We start from the raw sequence: 20,032 nt of genomic DNA on the forward strand, positions 1-20,032 counted from the left end.
TCTAGTTTTTGGCTAAAATGTATGACTATGTTTATCCAATATATTTCCTTCTAATTTCTAGCTTTGAATATAACCAGTCTGTAAATGTTTAAAATTCATTATCTCCACATGTAAAGATGAAACCTGTGATATTCAGACACTGCTCAATTCAAGAAAAAAAATAAGCTGTTAGAAAAAAAACCCCAAAAAAGAACCCCAACAAATTATGTGTTTCAAGATACATCCTTGAGAAGATAAGCTATAAAGATAACCTCCTAAACAACCGGCCTACAAAAGACTCAAATTTTGGTTAACAAGATTCTATTTAAGCTTGTAACTGGTTGAAAAAAATGAGCAAAAGCACCTAAATTTTTTAAATTTACCAACACTACTAAAATAAAAATACTTAGCCAAAAAACACCACCAAGACCAAAGAAAAGTTGAATATAACAAAGTTGTATGGTAACTTTTAAAATCTACTGTGTTATGTTTTAAAACACATCTGATTCATCAACCACAGCTTTAGTGAAGTAGGCTATATAAAACCCATTACAAATTCATGAGAAATGAATCAAGACCAGGAGTCCATAAATAAGATGCAATGTAGTGCTATCTTCTAGCAGATCTACTGTTGATAACATTTTAAGGTGATTTTTCTGCCCTCAAACAGGAAGTGGAAGAAGATGATTTTAAAAATAATGTAAAACAACGAGAAATGGGACATGCTAAGGAAATAAAACATGATTCCCAATTTGTAAATTATTCCTAAACTTAAAAAAGCAGTTCTCCCATGCTCATGGATAGTCACAAGCCAAATTAAAGTTAAACATTTAAAAATCAATGACTGCCTGTCCTCAATTAAAGCCGTTATCACCATGACATCAAGAAAAGGAAAAAGAGTAAAGATTGCTCTATTTAGTGAAAGAATATATCCCAATGAACTGATTAAAAAAAAGAAAAATCAGCCTATGTTAGGATTCAAAGGACTATAGTGAAAAAAAGGCAGTATAAAAATTGGTGGGAAGTATACATTTAAAAGTATCTGATCGCCTCTATGTAAGCTAACCTTGGATTCTTTGGTATTTATGTCCAAATATGCAAACATTCACAGGGCCTAGTGAGAAGCAGCCTCTCACACTTAAAATACAATTGTTTCAATTTTGTTATACGCTCACTTGAAAATATTTTGGGGTGATTAATGGGTATATTCATCAAAATGTAAAAGTTATCTCTGGTAAAAAGGCTGTTGGTATCTAAAACATTAATCAGCTATCTAACTTTAATGACAACATAGTTTATAAAACTCATGTCCCCTCTTATATCCTGGAAAAGGAAATAAATAAGATGCTCCTTACCCTGCTGCAGGCTACTGTGAAGACAATTGACAAATGTTGCTAATATAGTTGCCACATTCATCACTTGCCAACACTGGGCAAGACCAAGAGTAAAAAGTTCATTCCAATAAGCTTTCACCAATGATATGCTGTTTTCTTGCCTATTAAAATGAAACATAATAAACACATATCAGATATTAACATGTATTTTATAAACTTTACAACTTTTTAAAAAAAGATATTTATTTATTTTAGAGAGACAGAGTGAGTGAGCACAAGCAGAGGAGAAGGGCAAACAGAGAGGGAGGAGCAGACTTCCTACTGAGCAGGGAGCTGGACTGAGGGCTGGATCCCAGGAGCCTGAGATTATGACCTGAGCCAAGGGCAGATGCTTAACAAACTGAGTCACCCAGGCGTCCCGAAATGGTGTATTTTTTAAGCACATTTCAGATGGGATATCTATAAATGAGATACTGAGGATTCTGCTAGGAGTAATGAAAATAAGAAAGGTCCCTTCCTGAACTTCTGAATAAGAAATCTCGAGCATGAGAGTAGGAAAAATATTAGAAGTCAGCCAGGGTTTTAAAAACTAGATCATTCACTGATTATCCATTTAAAATCTAGCTAATATGCTTCCCATGCCTCAGCTGCTTAGCTATATAAAACGAAGAGAAACTATATGTCCTACACCCTGCTCAAAGTTATTATGAGCTGTAAATATAAGAATTATGTGAACAAGGGATGACACAAAGTATATGCCAGGCACTATTCATGGCACTGGAAAAATAGCAATAAACAGGATGGATTAAGTCTGCCTCCATGAAACAGAAGGTGAACATAAAAAATACCATTTCAAATACACACGCAAATGGTCATATATACACTAGATTACTTTCAAGTAATAAAAATTCTACATTACTATAAAGGAGGATGATGCATTAAAAAATGGGGGGGGGGCAAGTGTTCAGGTAAGGTGGCTAAAGAAGGCCCGAGGGGCTGACATCTGAGTAGAGAAAGGTGGGAAAGAACTTAAAAAACAAAAAGATCTAGGGTATTGCCAATTTCCTATGGCAATCAAAATCTATGAAAGGGAAGTTTAAATGAAAAGAAAACCAATATTATAAAATCTCCATATAAAAAATAATGTAAAATTTAAATCCTAAAAGTGATCAAGGTAATATTTTCATACATCAGAAAAGACAGCAAAAATCCAGAATTGAGGAGGGTGTGAGAAAATAAGCATTCAGTCTCATGCAAGCATTGCTGAGGTGTTAACTGGCTTAACATCTTTTTGGAGGACAATTTAATAGTAGCCATCTATCAAAAAACTAGAACATACATCCTCTGAGACTTAGCCATTCCACTTGTAAGAACCTATTTTAAAGAAATACAGAAAGTAGGCAAATTATATATACAATGCTACAGTGCTTATTGTAGCACTAGATAGAATAACAAAGAAAATTAGCAAAAACTCAAATGTCTACTTATAAAGGAAGAGTAAATCAATAAGAGATCCCGTAAAAGGGAATACCAGGCAACCATTAAGAAGAGAGCAAATTTACATGTGCTGGCATAGGAACTATAAAAGTATAATAGAAAGTATAAGTATAAAAGAGTATAAGTATATAAGTCTACTATAGAAGTATATACTTTTAAGTATATACTTTATAAGTATAAAAGAAAGGCAAAGAATAGGATATGCAAGTATGTAATGGATTATCAAAATACGGCACTGAAAAGGTCTGGTAGGACACCAAACTGTTAATTAGTGGGGTTAGTTCCTCTGGAGAATGAAGTTATACTTTATAGGTTTATACTTCAGTGTTACTTTAAAATTTTATGAACAGGAGGAAAAGGTTAAAAGCACACATGATGGGAAAGTTCACAGTAATTCAGTTTTCACCTTAACCTCGGATTCTTAAGTTTTAAAGAGGAAACAGCTAACCAAGGTAATTAGTGAATACAGGACAGGAAAATGAACAGAGCCAACTGACAAAAAAATGAAAGCTCTGTCTGGCCTGTGTTACACCTAGCAGGAAGAAAGTACTTTGACATTGTTGTGGGAGACTCAGAGAAAAGTTCAAGGAGTAACTGTGCAGAGGATGACGGACACCAAAATTGCTGAGTACCCTAAAGGAAAAATGATGAAAAGTGGCAACTGAGGAATAAGCCACCAGATTGTTTTGTTTCCGAAGGAAAAGTGGAAGAACTAAATATGAAGATAAATTACAGAAAGAGATCTATATTTACATCTTCATCCAAAACAAAACCCCAAATATCCTTGGAGTACAGCTAGCGAGGCTGTTCAAGTGTTTTTAAGAAGTTCATTACGAAAGGAGAAGAGCGAGTTCTTTTTAAAGAGAAGGTTCCCAAGAGAATGAAGGAAAATGAGCACTGAGAGTCAATCCAGTTCACAGAGGCACTGGATTAGATCATTTACGCTCATCATCTCAGCTAAGCAGCTGCGTCAGCAAGAAAGCATTTCTGCTCTTAATTTATAGATGTAGAAATAGAGCCTAGTAAAGTAGCAAAGCTAGCAGATGAATAAATCTAGAATTTGAACCCAGGTGTTAAAAATCGATGCTTTTGTATAAATCATTACAATTTTAGCAAGTAAAATGCTAAAGTCAAATTTCTCAGGAGAGACTCCCCTTCACAGCTAATATTTTGTGATGAGAAGGGCATGTTTGACATTAACTTTTTTTCTGTTAAAATCAAGTAATTATTGTAATCACATTATACTACCTATTTTCTAATAGGTAGATTAGATTTTATTTTTTTGAAGATTTTATTTATTTATTTGACAGACAGAGATCATAAGTAGGCAGAGAGAGAGAGGAAGGGAAGCAGGCTCCCATGCGAAGCGGGGCTCGATCCCAGGACCCTGAGATCATGACCCGAGTGGAAGGCAGAGGCTTAACCCAATGAGCCACCCAGGCACCCCTAAACATCTTTCCTTTGAAAAGCAAAAAGAGCTGGATGGGGTAATTAAAGTATCAGTCAGGTACACTGAAAGCAACGGCAGTGTAATTAATAGAGACATTAGGTTGCGTAACAGTAAATATGTCAACTTCTTTTACAAATAGGTATATTTTTCTCTATTCTTCTATATTGTTAAGTTCATTAAAATATGTACACAGTACTCATAATTAGAGATCAGATCATTGTTTATACTCTTTATTTTGATAAAGTAGTATGACTTTTGAAGTCATTTACATGTGGGGATAACCTATTTGTCTTCTACACAAATAAACTCAAGGCATTATACTTTACTAGCAGTATGTATTTGAAAGGAAGGGATGGTCCTTAGGGAAAAGTAGTCAATGATACAGCAATAAAGCTGGTTTTATTTTTATTTTTTAAATTTTAAAAAAAGATTTTATTTATTTGACAGACACAGAGAGAGAGAGCACACAAGCAGGGGGAGCAGTAGAGGGAGAGGGAGAAGGCTCCTCACCAAGCATGGAGCCCCACGTGGGACTCAATCCCAGGACTCTGGGATCATGACCTGAGCCTAAGGCAGACGCTTAACCAACTGAGCCACCCAGGTGCCCCTATTTTCTTTAATTAAAAAAATAACAAACATTTTATTTATTTATTTTGATAGCACAAGCAGGGAGAATGGTAGGCAGAGGGAGGGGGGAAGCAGGCTCCCTAAAGAGCAGGGGGAGCCCAATGTGGGACTCTATTCCAGAACCCTGGGATCATGACCCAAGCCAAAGGCAGTCGTCAAACCAACTGAGCCACCCAGGCACCCAATAAAGTGGATTTATTTTATTTTTTAAAAGATTATTTATTTATTTATTTGACAGATAGATCACAAGTAGGCACAGAGGCAGGCAGAGAGTGAGGGAAAAGCAGGCTCCCTGCTGAGCAGAGAGCCCAATGTGGGGCTTGATCCCAGGACCCTGAGACCATAACCTGAGCTGAAGGCAGAGGCTTAACCCACTGAGCCACACAGATGCCCCAATAAAGCTGTTTTAAACTCACATCTATAATAAACATTACTTCGTTTCAGTGGGATTTTAAAAGATTCAATTTTCAGGCTTAGAATTTATGGAAGGTTTCTTAAAATATTTAAAAAATAAAGTCTCCTGTAGCAAATAGTGGTGGTTTGGAAGTTTGGGTTATATTACGAGAATCCAGGTAGAGAGGACTGCTGACAAATCATGCCAAGTGCCCGTAACTGAACCTACTACTGTGTAATCACCTAAATCATGCAGGTAGAAGTGAAAAACAACTGAATTCCTGTACGTTTTGAAACTACAAATCTTAAACAGAAAAGTAATATCCTTGTAAAACATAAAGGACTGTGAAAGTCAAACAGTATTAACCACCCACTGTTCCATCAGTTCTTGAAACTACTGTTCTTCATTCAGTAATTAATCAAAACAAACTTGACTTTTAGTAAATGATTAATGTTGCTTATTTGTTTCTCCCTGCAATATTAGGGCTTTGTTCCCAAGTTTTGTGTCTACAGATAAAAATGCAACCAATGTCAGTTTCTAGGAGACTCAGAATAGCTTTTATTACCACACAAAATTTCCCATCATTGGCATTTAGTCTTCTTCAATCTGATTAACTCAAACTACAAACAATCTAGATGGGGACAGTAAGTAAGAATTTATGTAGCGATTAATGGCCTCACATGCTATACCAATGGTTAATTCTGATTGTAAAGAATCCTGTGGCTGTTGTATTAAAACCAATTTTCAGTACAGATCAGAGGGAAATGTGGCTGCCACTGTATTCTAATTGGAAATCTCAGGTTTTATTCTTGGCTTAACATCTGGAGAATGTTTCCACAGGATAATTACACTTAATTTAACAAAAGTACTTAAGATCAATAGTATTATATAAATTAAAGGAGTTCAAAGTACTCCCTAAAAATCGTTCCTCTTTTTTTTTTTTAATATAATAGTTGATAGCCTATTATAAAAAGTATCACCAGGTTACTTTTCAACACAAAGTATTCCAGTTACAAGCTTAGGGAACTAACTAAACTTAATCCTTTAAAATAAACTGCTAATATGTAAATTTATATCATATTTTAATTCTTGTTAAAAGCAGCAGACTGGAGGCATTCTGAAAACTAAATGTTATTTTGAGAGAAAGGGCTAACAATAGTTCTAAAGGTTAACCATTCCAAATCAGGCTTTCAATCTATGTAAGCATGTGATTTAATGCATGGTATACCCAACACTAAATTATAGTGGGGTTCTACGTGTGCTTTTTTTTAAAAAAGGAGGCTCCGGGGCGCCTGGGTGGCTCAGTGGGTTAAGCCGCTGCCTTCAGCTCAGGTCATGATCCCAGAGTCCTGGGATCGAGTCCCGCATCGGGCTCGCTGCTCAGCAGGAAGCCTGCTTCCCTTCCTCTCTCTCTGCCTGCCTCTCTGCCTACTTGTGATCTCTGTCAAATAAATAAATAAAAAAAATCTTAAAAAAAAAAAATAAAAAAAAAAAAATAAAAAAGGAGGCTCCATGCCCAGTGCAGAGCGCAATGTGGGGCTCGAACTCATGACCCTGAACATCAAGACCTGAGCTGAGATCAGGAGCCTGATGCCTAACCGACTGAGCCACCCAGGAACCCCTTTGTATGCTTTTTAAAGTCATGACTGAGATATTCCTTAGTCATATTAACTACTCTGTAAGAATAAAGGATGGACACTTATCATTCCTATTTGGCAAATGGGAGAACAGAACTATAGGATATGAAGGCACATTATTTATGAAATCATATTGATGAGTATGGCCCTGTAATAGGGAAATACTTTTCTAATTATGGGTTTAACCTTTTCCATGGTCTCTTTGCCTCTTCATACCAGTTACTTTAACGCAATCTAAGTAAATTTGGCAAACTGTAGGTTATGCAGATGTAATACAGATTATTGATGTGGTCCTTCGCAGTACATCCAAATGATCATTGTGGTACTATGGGGTCTACATTATCTGCCCCTTCCCCACTTTTTGTAACCACAGATTGGAAAACAATTGTTTCTATTTTGAAACATTCACTGTATGCAAGTTTCAAGTCCTTATGAACATGCCTGAGATGAACACTGGAACAGTGGGGCTGGGAGGGAAACAAGACTAGGACATACCTACAGCCTCCCTATCTTCAGGTCAAAGACAGCCCATTACAAACACTGGCCATGATTTATCAGTTCCCCTGCTTATTTTCAATTTGAATTATTGACTCAGTCAAATGATGATGAAACACGGATACTCTTCCTACATAAAAATAACGTAAGAAAATACTAACTGCTATAATTTATCATATAAATAACAAAACTTAATGTTATACCATTCTTTTTCCTTTAATGCAAATCCATCCAAAATAAAAGTTCTTGCTTAGTGTACATTTGGGCAATAAAATCACATTCATACTCAAGGACTTCAAAAACACTTACCCTAGAGCCTGGAAGGAAGGAATCGAAAGTGCCCAGTGCATCGATAAGAACAGCAGTCTGGAGGCAGACTCCCCAATGTAGTGCACATTCAGGTACTCAGGCATAGGAGAAGGCATGGTGAGCTAGTGTGAACAGGGACTGAGGTAAATTATCTTATGACAGTTCTAAGTGATAATTTCTTTGAAAAAGTTACATGTAAACATATCAAATGAGTTTGATATATTCACCCAAAGTCAAATCTTGAAATAATCCAAGTGACTGGATTTTGCAACTATAAATAGGATTTAGAATGAGTAGACCAGAATTGCTAACAAAGCAATATTCAGACAAGCAGAAGCTCACTTAATAAATATCAGTTACGATATACTTTGGTCGTGTTTTTAGAAGTTATTTCCGTTTTGGTCTAACAATGTGCTTATTTTCCTTTCTTCTCTTCCTTTGTCAAAAATGGTATATAACAAGTTCAGTGTAAGGAGCAATCCTGTATATTAAATGTTCCTTTCACACAGGCTATGGGGAATAACAAATTCAAATCTTACAGGGTCAGGAGAATAATGAGTGAAGTGGGCTTGCTGGCGCCCTCTGGGAGGTGCATATTCCCAGATAAATGGCACAGCTATGACACGAATTCCATATACTGAAAACATATGGCAATTTGGACTAAGGACTGCCTGCTCTATTTTTCAAAGAGCAGGTTCTGTGTGAAATCTGTTTAATCTACAGGTAAAACAAAACTTGTCTGTGGCTGTAATACTCACAGGCTGTCAGTTTGTACTGCTGACCTCGGGTAGTTATTTTAAGTGTTTCAAACGGTTGAAAATAAGTATCCCACATCAAAACACTTCTAAAATCATTTCTGAAAAGCTTGTTAATAGAACTTTCATTGCGATAAATGAAATATAGTTTCATCCATAAGAAACACTACCCTAAATTTCTATCACTAAGGAAAATAATCTATGCTATAGAGTACTTTGTAGGCATTAAAATTGGTGAGATAAACTGAGATGTGATGGCATAGAAAAAATAATACCTTACAGACACCTAAGTGGAAAAACTATGAAACAGTATATAGATGACCCAATTTATGTTAAAGAGAAAGGCACATTGTGTGTGTGTGAGCGTGTGTGTGTGTTTGTTTTAAAAGAACAGAAGGAGATCTATCACACAGTTCACAGGAGCCACCTCAAGGGGAGAGTAGGTGGATGTACCCGTATGTATTTTTCTGGAGAAAGGATAGCTTTAATCAGATTCTCAAGGGTGTCTATGATGCCTAACAGATCAAAATGTTTTCATCAAAATGATATAAAAGTTCTCCAGAAATGTTAGGTAAAAATGTAAAAAATACTAACTGCCTTTGTTCACTATTAGCCACAAATGGTTTATCTATTTATAAATGGTGCCAACTAATAAAACAAGAGATATTAATAGTTGAAATACCATGTATGAGAAGAATACATATATATTTTTAAAGATTTTATTTATTTGAGAAAGAAAAAGAGAGTGAGCACAAGCGACGTTGAGGGGCAGAAGGAGAATCATCGGATCCCCACTGAGCAGAGAGCCCGATGCGGGGCTGGGACTCAGGACTCCAGAATCATGACCTAAGCCGAAGGCAGAAAGATGTTCAACCTACTGAGCCACCCAGGTGTCCTAAGAATATTTTTTATTAAAAAAAAAATTTTTTTTTAAGATTTTTATTTTTAAGTGTTCCTTACACCCAACAGGGGGCTCAAATTCACAATCCTGAGATTAAGAGTCGTATACTCCGGGGTGCCTGGGTGGCTCAGTCGTTAAGCGTCTGCCTTCAGCTCAGGTCATGATCCCAGGGTCCTGGGTTTGAGCCCAGTGGACTCCATTGGACTCCTTGATTGGCGGGAAGCCTGCTTCTCCCTTTCCCATTCCCCCTACTTGTGTTCCCTCTCTCACTGTGTCTCTGTCAAATAAACAAAATCTTTAATTAAAAGAAAAAAAAAAAGAGTCACAGACTCCAATGACTGAGCCACCCAGGCACCCTGAGAATAATTTTGAAATGCTTGAGAAATGTTTACTGGAGCAGCAAATTAAAATTCCACTATTTAAAAAGAATTCTTAAGAGAACTATAGGCAAGCAGATATTAAACATCTTAAATATAATTATCAGGATGCAACTGTTTCTTTCTATATGTAAGTATATGAAAAACAAACTGGGAAAACTATCATACCTTTTCAGAATTGCTCAAGGGGAGTTGAGTGGGGAAAAGCCTGAAAGATCGGGGAATTACCAGAGATTACTAGTTTTAGGGGGCTGGAGTAAGTAGGATGCAAAACAACAGTTGTTTAAACAAATAGTTTAGTCACTTTTAAGAAGTAAAATAGTTACAGTATAAAAAATTAGACATAAAGGCTAAAGATACAGATGTACCTTGACTGCTAGAATAGTGGTGGTAATGTTGAAAACTCTGTGCTTTAATCATAAAATTAAAATCATTTGCAATACATACTAGAGGAACTCATTATTTAAAAGACTGTCATGTTATATTACAAAGAGAAGAAATATCTCATAATTTATCTGTTTTAATACTTAATTTTCTTAAAGCAAGATACACCTCTAGCATCATGAATCAGTCAACGCTGGCTTAAGAAATAAGAATTTATTCAACAAGTCTTTTAGATTGCAAAGACAATGGTTTCTTCCTCTATATAAAGAAGATGAGTTTCTACTAAAGATGTTAAAGAGCTTCCCCCAAATACCTGTGGACTTTTAGGTTTATAAATTGAATTACACACATTTTAAAAACTGTGCACATTCAGCACATTGAGATTATTTTTTTTTTTTTAAAGTAGGCTTCATGCCCTGAATGGAGCCGAATGTGGGGTTCAAACTCATGACCGCGAGATCAAGACCTGAGTTGAGGTCAAGAGTCGGATATTTAACCAACTGAGACACCCAGGTGCCCCAATATACTGAGATGACTTTTAAAAGAGTGTTGACTTGAATTAAACTTGGCTACCCATTTTAGAAGTTACTTGTCTACCATTACCTTTCTAGCACTTTCTGTAATTCTGATAATTAGCTAAATGATAGGATTTTAAAATAATCATTTGACTTGAGTTAGGAGATGCGAATTCTACTCCAACATGTCATTAATTAGTTGTGTGACCCTAGATTACATATTATAATTCAGCAAACACTGACTGAGATCTCTTTTCTTTCTTTTTTTTTTAAGTAAATTCAACCGCCAATGTGGGACTCAAACTCACAACCCAAAAATCAAGAGTCACATACTCTACCAACTGAGGTAGCCAGGTGCCCCAACCAGGATATCACTGTAACGTACTAAGCTAAATGCTGAGGCTTCAAAAGAAAAATAAAAGGGAAATGGAATGAGTTGCAGAAAGGGCTAAGAGAGGGATGGCATTTCTGATAAATGATGGTCAACTGAATCAAAACGTGTAAGGTCCTAAAAGGTCATGGACTTTATCTCATATGGGCAATAGAAAGCTAACGAAGGCTTTTAGGTAGCAGAGTAACATAACTGGATTTTTTTTTTTAAGATTTTATTTATCTGAGAGAGAGAGTGCACACACACACATGAAGAGGGGAGAAGGGGGAGAGGGAGAGGGCTAAGCAGGGAGCCTAACTAAGGGTTCGATCCCAGGACCTGAGCTGAAGGTAGATGTATAACCAACTGAGCCACTCAGGCGTCCCATAACTGGACTGATTTTTAATAAACATCACTCTGTTACCAGGGCAAAAGACAAGATGAAGAGACTGGAAGCAAAGACATTACACTAACAGTTTAGGTTAGAAAATTTAAAAGACCTTGAAATATGGTGACAAAAATGAAGAGGAAAGGAGAAATTCAAACAAAAGAATGGTTAGGATTCAATTAGGGAATGGAAGGGAGTGAGGTGTGGGGAGAATGATAACGAGTCCCAAACATCAAAGATGGTAACCAGAAGGGCTATCGTTTTAATACTGAGATGATATGTATGAGAGAACAGTTTTGGAAATCACCTACCTCCGTCTCATACACTTATTTCTAAATGGGAATTCTATCCACCTTCATGATCTATGTAATCAAATAACAAGAATGAAGAATAAAGTATATGAAATCACACCAGAAACTCTGAAATTTAATAAAAATATTTAATATTTCTTTTGTCCTAGATTCTCCAGAACCAAATTCCAAGATGCATTATTAGACTATTTCTCCTGTTTGCATTGCTTTGAACAAGACACTGAAAACCTCCAAATCTTTTTTCATTCACAATGTATAAATGACAATACAAGTCCAAACTTTCACAACCAACTGTGATTAAGGCTCAAATGTAAGAATGTACACACGAAAGCATGTTGCAAACTACAGTGTACGTAAAAATGTATGATAGGAACAAAATCCTATTTAGCTCAGTTGTTAAGAGAAAACTGAGTTTTTGATCACAGATGTCAGGTTTTGAAACTCATAACTGTAAAACCTCAATGAGAAAGCCAACTACGAAAGTACTGAATTGGGAAGTGAGAGAAAGTAAAACTCTTGATTTCACAAAGGCTGTAAACAAGCATCAGAGAAAGAAGCTGTCTTTGTCAGGAGACCAAGAAAGTTCACAGCGCTGATTCTGAGGACACCCAGAGAACAGCAGGTCAAAGACTATTCCAGAGACAGGAAAAAAGTTCTAATTTGCCTAATACATCCATCCATAACAAATATTTGAAAAAATCAAACATTTTGAGGACCAACATCAACAACTAAAAAAGGATGGCTTCTGCTTTCTATAGAAGTACTCTATACTTTTTACTTGCAATGGGTTCTCTTCCTACCTATCTTCTTCCTTTCCTTCCCATTTAAATCCAAAGGTAGAAAATAAAAGACAGACAACAAAAGCATGTCTTTTATTCAGAATAAAAAAGCAATGGGGAAAATCAGTTTTGCCTTGCTCCACCCTCGTCCATAGCTCCTACCATAATTTTTAAGGATGACACTGATTATTCCCATTATCTTTTTTACCAGCCGCCCCCCCCCAAATTTTTATGGACAGTACAAATAAAACATTTCTAATTTTTTTCATACAGGTTATCTTTGGTAAAATTTTACATGAAGATTGGTTTCACTGTTATGTTTTACTGACTGTATCAAATTACAGCACTTTATTAAGTCACTGAGTTTTCTTTGTGGCTACTTCTACCAAGTCAAATTTTACAAATATAAATTTTATCGTATGCAGTTTTAGCCAATGTTAGATTTGTGTTATTTGTACCAGTCACACAAACCACTATTTGTTAACTGTTTATATTTTCATTAGAAACCCATGAAAACTTATAATCTAAAGTAAAGTTATACATAATTTCCTTCAGGTACTCTAGGACTGCTGTGTATTGCTAATTGAAATCTCCTATATATTTTTAATCACTTTGCATACGATTTGCTGAGAGTACTCATTGCTGGCAGAGAAAAGATACAGAGTGGTTAAAATGGAGGGGTCAAAACATCTGAGTCTTAATATAGGGCCTCAATGGTCAGTGTTTCTATAGCTATAGTCTGAACATTATTTGAATGCCAAAGTTATTTTCTAATATTCTACATGTATTATTTTCATCATAAATTAATGTATTTAGGGGAGCAAAAAAATAAACTACAAATGTACCTTCTCCAAAATGGTTAAAATGTAAGAAGTTAAAAGCCAGAAGTTAAAATGTATTAAATAATTTTTATATTCTTAATACTGAGAGCTAGCTAATTAGGACAATACTAACAAATGGAATTCTTTATAGTTACTATGGTAGGAATAACTGGGTCTCACATACTAGCTTACGCTAAAGCACTGAAGAAAACCATGTATACAAACATGGTGAATGTCAATACTCAGGGTTAACAGCAACACCCCAAACTCATGTCTAAAATGTTCTAAAAGCTAGCTTTTATAAACTTAAAACCACTAATCGATATCACAACCATGATTTATAAACAGGATGCTTTGCTGAGCCATCGCTTTCTGCAGCCAGATGTGCATGTTTCAGTTGCTATTTTGAATTCTATCAAGAATACTTCTGACTTTAAAAGCACAACAAATATACCTTGATTTCTGAAGGGAAGATTAAAATCAAAATGGGTAATACAAGATTAAAAATTATATTTTAAAAATATGGAAATACCCTGAAAGCTACATGTGAGTCGCTGAGAAGTGGCCCCTCTTTTTCGATGTAATTTATGCTCGAGTCTCCAGCAATTAGGTGAAGGCTTCCTTCCATGCCTTCTGCTGAGCTCTGACAGGCTGTGCTCTCTCCAGGATTCAGTGCTTTTGCAAGAGTGTCAAATGCCCTATTAGGAGACATTAGATGCTTTGAGCTTGGTCAATCTCCAAAAAAAAATAAATAATAATAATAAAATCCTACATAAAATTCTGGAATTAAGATTTAGGCCTAAAAAATTATTGAGAATACAGAACTTCAGTGTATCACTGATTACTCTATTTCAGTGATACCTATACCTGCTTCCAAACGCAACAAATAAACTTCAATTATGTATAGTATGAAAAGCTGTATTATATTAATGCATTATCAGAGAATGACAGTCTTTAAAAAAAAAAAAACTTACATAATTACCAGGAGGAAAAACCCTTACACTTTGTCTCAAAACATGCTTTTACAAGTTATACATTTGATACTACAAGATAACAGCCCATTTACTTTATATACAGAAGTTATTTAGAAAGAATAAGGGCAAGAACTTCTGTCAACTTCACTGCATTCTACACAACAGATTAGATTTTAATTTTATTTAAAAATTCAGAAATATTTTAAAACTTATGTTAACACAGCTACATCTAATCTGTAAGAATCTTGAGATTAGGATGGCAAATAATGAACTAATGTTAGCAAATAACTATTCACTCCCCATATTTTTCAGAGAGGCCTTTTAGAGTTCCTTAAAATCTCATGTTCAACAAAGTACTTATTGAGACTCTTAAATGCAGTTTCCGCAACATTTAGATGATGAACAGTGTGAAAAAAGCCTGAAGAGATCCAGTTTCTACATCCCATATATTAATATCAAGAGAACAAAAAACAGAATTCTTATACAAGTTTCCTGAAGTGTAACTTAAAATTGTAGTTGATTCAATTAAGTCCTTCAAATCTATTTTCATCATTTAAAAATTGGTGGGGAAAATGAACATGCCTGCCTGGAGTAAGGCAATTGTTTAACTCTAAATACACAGAAGATAAAATAACATGTTTAGCAAGAAAAAATACCTAAATTTTATGATTACATTTCTAATCTTGTAATTTTCATTTATTGCTCATTATTTGGAATGTAACCTACTGAATAATATTTCACACTGAATGTGCTTTTTCAGTGAAAACTTACTGTGCTTTAAATTTTCTAAGTCTAACAGAAATACTTGTTTTCTGAAACTTCTGTAAATAGTATTCGACATAAGATTATTTTAAGATATACTAATAAGATCAAAACAGACCTTACCTTGAAACATCACCATTAGTCTGCATTTCTTGATGAAAATCACACAAAGAGGTATCACCATTATTTAAGCTTTCAATCACAGACGTTTCATTACTATTCTGAGAAGGATCTTTAGTTTTTCCAAGATTTGCTAATGATGTAACCACACTGGCCAATGTACTTAAATCTCCCTGACAGGATTCAGCCTTTAAAAAAAAAAAAAAAAAAAAAAAAAAAAGTATTAAAATCTGCAAATTGGGGTATCAGAGAACTTTTTGTCTGAAATATCCAATTCTAGGTTATGAAATGACAAAATTAAAATATTCTAATTAAGATAAATGGAACCTAGAAAGTAAAATCAAAGAGCTCTGAGCCTTTAGAAACTTCCTGAGGAAAATGTTAAGTTTAAAAACATCAGGTACATTTCCTAGGAAATGTTTATATAAAAGTTACATTAAACCAAAAAGTATACTAATGATTAATATATTCACATCAACAATCCCTCCCTCTGTAAAAGGATCTTAGATGATCTTTTAAGTTCTTTAATTAAAATTCTGCCAATTTCCAAAACTCTCTATACAAACTATAAAGTTGTACGGAATGTATTAAAATTAATGTTACTGAAAAGAGGGAAAAAACGTAAATGTATTACTGAACAGAATTCTTAGAATGCCAATTTTCATCAGCCACTGTGTTAAATGTGTTAATACCAGGTGGTGTGTCGGTGAAAAATCTCTTTAATTTATTTGACAGAGAGAAAAAGAGATTATGAGAATGAGGGGGAGGGGCAGAGGGAGAAGCAGATTCTTCAGGGAGCAGGAAGCCTGACACAGGACTTAATTCCAGGACCCAGGATCATGACCTGAGCTGAAAGCAGATACCTGACCAACTGAGCCACCCAGGAGCCCATGATAATGGCCTTTTGCTATACATTGCATATTCTCCCATTTGTCTTTAGCTTTCATTTTTTGTTAATCATGTATATATTCTTTATTCACTAATTAGCTATTATTATTTTGTGAAAAAGTATTCTCTCTCCTTAACTCTTTGACTACCCAGAAACATAATTTCTGTAGGAAAGGCAGATAGGTGCTTGATTTTTCTTTATCAATTTTCAGAGCAATGAGTCAGTGCCCTTAGCAACCTCTACTGGCGACAAGTGAGTTTTAAGTACCACTTTAAATTCATAGATTTTTATATATTTGATACATTTAAATGAATCATTCTTGTTTAAATACTCAAATTATTCCATCCTAACCTAATGAGAGTCCCTTCAATTGCCTTCTACGGCCAACTGACAGAATCCTTTAATGAAATTTAATTTTTCTGTTTTAAAGTGCTTTTAATACAACAAAAATACACGTTTCCTTGATGTTTCATGTTATATCAATTCTTCAGTTTATGTGAAATTAGTTTTAGTGAACAGAATGAAACAATTTTTGTGCTTCCCAAATTAACAAATGGTCCGAGGATCATTTACTGAGAAACCTACTAGTTGTGGAGTTCTTACTTCGTTCCTACTTATATATGTATTTTATTTAATCCTTGTAACAACCCTGTGAAATAGGAATCATCATGCCTTTATTACTGACAAGAAGTATTACCTCTTGTCGTTCTGCAGCAAACAGTGGAGGCAAGACTGGGAAGTCAGGTCTGATGGGAAAGCCTATGCTCTAACCACTGTTCCAGGCTTCATATACTTGAATAAAAGGAGTTAACATTTTTAAGTGTTTTAATTTTCAACTAAAACTTAAACACATCTATTTTCTTCCATTTTATAACATGCCTACCTAGCTAGATTTTTAAGTTTTTGCCAATGAAGACTCTTAGGCAATGCAAAAAGATCGCATCTTGTGACCTGACAGTTTTGAGACTTTGTCAGAAACTTACCACACAAGATTGTTATTATAATTTAATACAAAGACATATAGAAAAGCAGTATCTGGGAAAATAGTAATTTCTCAACAAAACATAGTTGTCTTCCTTTCCTAAAGGAGTTAATATGTCAGTGCCGTCCTAACTACCATCCTAACCTTGAATCACGTATGCAAGGTGAAGCAAAATCTTCTAATTCCAAAATATATGGTAAAAGGTCAAATCTCCCCACTTAATAACAAAATGCTAAAGCCCAACCTGTATGGTTGACACTCTTATTTGCCCTATTTTACAGATGAGGAAGGAAAGTGAAGCACTGACAGGTCAAATAACTTGCTCAAGGTTATGTAGCTAGTAAGTGGCAGATGAAATTTGATTCCAGAGCTCATGTATGAAGAATCCCTTAAGAATATCAAAAAACTAAAAAAAAAAAAAAAAAAAAAAAAAAAAAAAAAAAAAAAAAAAAGAATATCAAAAAACTAATACAGAATAAATCTAGCTATAAATAGGATGAATAATCTTATAGGTTATATAAAACCAGATTACATTACGGGCTGAGAGAAATACTATTCATAGGCTACCTAAGATCTGTATCTAGACATGAGTCTTCAGGAGAAATTTTTATTCTCATAAGGGGTTTCTGAACACTGCATAAATGCCACATGCTCCATCTAATAAGACTTTTTTCCTTGAGACTCCTTGCTCAAAACAAAGACTCCAACCTTTAAGAGAAAACAGGTAACTTAGACACATAATGAAAGCTCTTGCAATTCTATTCCTACTCTTGACTCAAGTCAATGTTTTGAGTAAAAGATGTGCTAGGAAATTTCTTTTCACCTGAAATATTTTAAGTATTTCGTTACTATAAAATATATAGGGGAGTATAAAAGAAATATTAAGAATTTTGCACTTGGGGCACCTGGATGGAGCAGTTGGTTAGCATCTGACTCTTGGTTTTGGCCCAGATTGTGATCTCAGGGTCATAAGACGAAGCCCTGAGTCAGGCTCTGTGCTCTCTCTCTCCCTCTCCCTCTGCCCCTAGTGCTCATGCTCTCTTTCTCCAAAATAAATAAGTAAATCTTAAAAAAAAAAAGGGGGGGGGGCTCCTGGGTGGCTCAGTGGGTTAAAGCCTCTGCCTTTGGCTCAGGTCATGATCCCAGGGTCCTGGGATCAAGCCCCGCATCGGGCTCTCTCCTCAGCAGGGAGCCTGCTTCCTCCTCTCTCTCTCTGCCTGCCTCTCTGCCTACTTGTGATCTGTCAAATAAATAAATAAAAAATCTTAAAAAAAAAAAAAGAAAGAAAGAAAAAAGGAATTTCACACTTAATAAAAATTTCTATTTCTGAGGACTTCTGAGATAAAAGAAACCTGTAAGACTTTTTGTCTGTTACTTTCATTTTGAAGCTATAATTGTCCTAGGGCAATAATGAACATTTCTACTGATAGTTATTCCTATGAGGACACACAAAATGGAGGCTATCCTGGTCACAAATCTAAACCCAAAGCAGCAAACACTTACAAGAAATACCTGTCAAGGGAACCTAACATACACCAATCACAATCCTCAACTCTGCTTTAACTAGCTCACCTTACCCTAAGAAGCAGGACCCACTAGCCTTATAAGGAAATCTTCAAGCTCCTAGTCAATAAGGCCCTTTCCATATTGCTGCTTCTAACGTTTTCTAAAACTCACTCTTGCCCAAAATCCCTCAGCAAGAGTGCTCTCCTGATCTATGGATTGTTTTCCCTTGAATAAAGCCATTAAATTTGTTACTAAACTGTTTTAGCTGTCACTTGACACTATCAAATAGTGGATCATTTAAAAAAGCAACTTGTAATAGGGAATATTTAAGACCAGACCAATTAACCAAAGTAATGGCGGAGATGAAGAAAAGGGAAAAAATATTAAAAGCTAAAAAAAAAATTTAAGCTTTAAATTAATTGCACTAAACACACCTTATCTGGTGTCATCAGCACAGTTGACTCAGTTTTTATTCCAGATTGGTGAATATTCACAAACATTCCTGAATCTAACAGTCCTGCTGACCTGTAACAAACAAGTACACATTTTAGCCTTAGTTTCACTGGGAAGAAAAACAAAGGACCAGCTACTTAATCTATGTTTTGCTGGTTTGTACTATACCTTGCAGTTTCACTATCTGTTACAAAAGTTGGAGTTGCAGCTAATGGACTTCGAAGGTCTTTTCGGATGTAGATTTTTTCTGTTGAAGCGGCACAGTTGGAAGATTTTTCTCGTGATACTTCAATAGGTTTTCTTTCACACTGAACAGCTACAAAAATGCATGAAGCTATTACATCACAGTGCGGAATGTATAGGCAATTATAAATGTAACCATTCAGTCAGCAATGTTGGTCATGGGAGACAGTTACCATAACTGAACTCTAAAGATCATCTTTAGAAATTATTTCCAACTTCAACAAAGTTGCTTTGGAATAATAATTTGCATCTCTTGTTCTCGTTTCAAAGTCTACCTGACCCAGCTGTGGTAGAAATGTAGAGAAATTCTTATTTTTTAAAAGCTCACCATCAAGAAGGAAAAACTGAAGACAGTAGTCTCTTACCTATCTATGTGAGAGTTAAAAAAAAATAATATCTTACCGACTGAAAGTAATACTAATAGAGAGCCACAAAAAGCTAAATCTTTTATAGTTAAGGGCAGGGAGGTTTTTGAGAAGTAATTCAACTGTTTATAATCTTCATTTATAAAATACAAGTAGTATATTTCACTTATTTTATAGGATTTTATTTTATGATACATAGGAGATAGTATAGTTTAGTTGTTAAATGTACATTTTCTGAGAAAAAAAAAAACAAAACAAAACCTGCCAAGATTCAGATCTGAGTTCTGCCACTTATTAGTTATGTAACCATGGGCAAGTTACTAAATCTGTTTACTCAAATGTAAAATGGCTAAGAGTAGTACCTACTGCACAGTATTTTGCTATGAGAAGAATAAGTTAATTCCTATGCTATACA

The 20,032-nt window shown here is 35.1% G+C and overlaps 1 protein-coding gene across 4 annotated transcripts in view; it reads right to left on the reverse strand.

The window, feature by feature from the left end:
• Nucleotides 1–20,032, reverse strand: part of NR2C1 (nuclear receptor subfamily 2 group C member 1) — a 44,811-nt gene that overhangs the window by 5,531 nt on the left and 19,248 nt on the right. For all 4 annotated transcript variants that reach the window (XM_047740305.1, XM_047740307.1, XM_047740304.1 and 1 more), the window contains 6 exons: nt 19,178–19,325; nt 18,991–19,081; nt 15,183–15,367; nt 13,856–14,021; nt 7,723–7,844; nt 1,335–1,474 (listed from right to left, as the gene is read on the reverse strand). In XM_047740305.1, the coding sequence (XP_047596261.1) occupies nt 1,335–1,474; nt 7,723–7,844; nt 13,856–14,021; nt 15,183–15,367; nt 18,991–19,081; nt 19,178–19,325 (852 nt within the window). The remainder of the gene's footprint in view (nt 1–1,334; nt 1,475–7,722; nt 7,845–13,855; nt 14,022–15,182; nt 15,368–18,990; nt 19,082–19,177; nt 19,326–20,032) is intronic.

This window comes from Lutra lutra, chromosome 8, assembly GCF_902655055.1.
Source record: "Lutra lutra chromosome 8, mLutLut1.2, whole genome shotgun sequence".
Taxonomy (NCBI): Eukaryota; Metazoa; Chordata; class Mammalia; order Carnivora; family Mustelidae; genus Lutra; species Lutra lutra.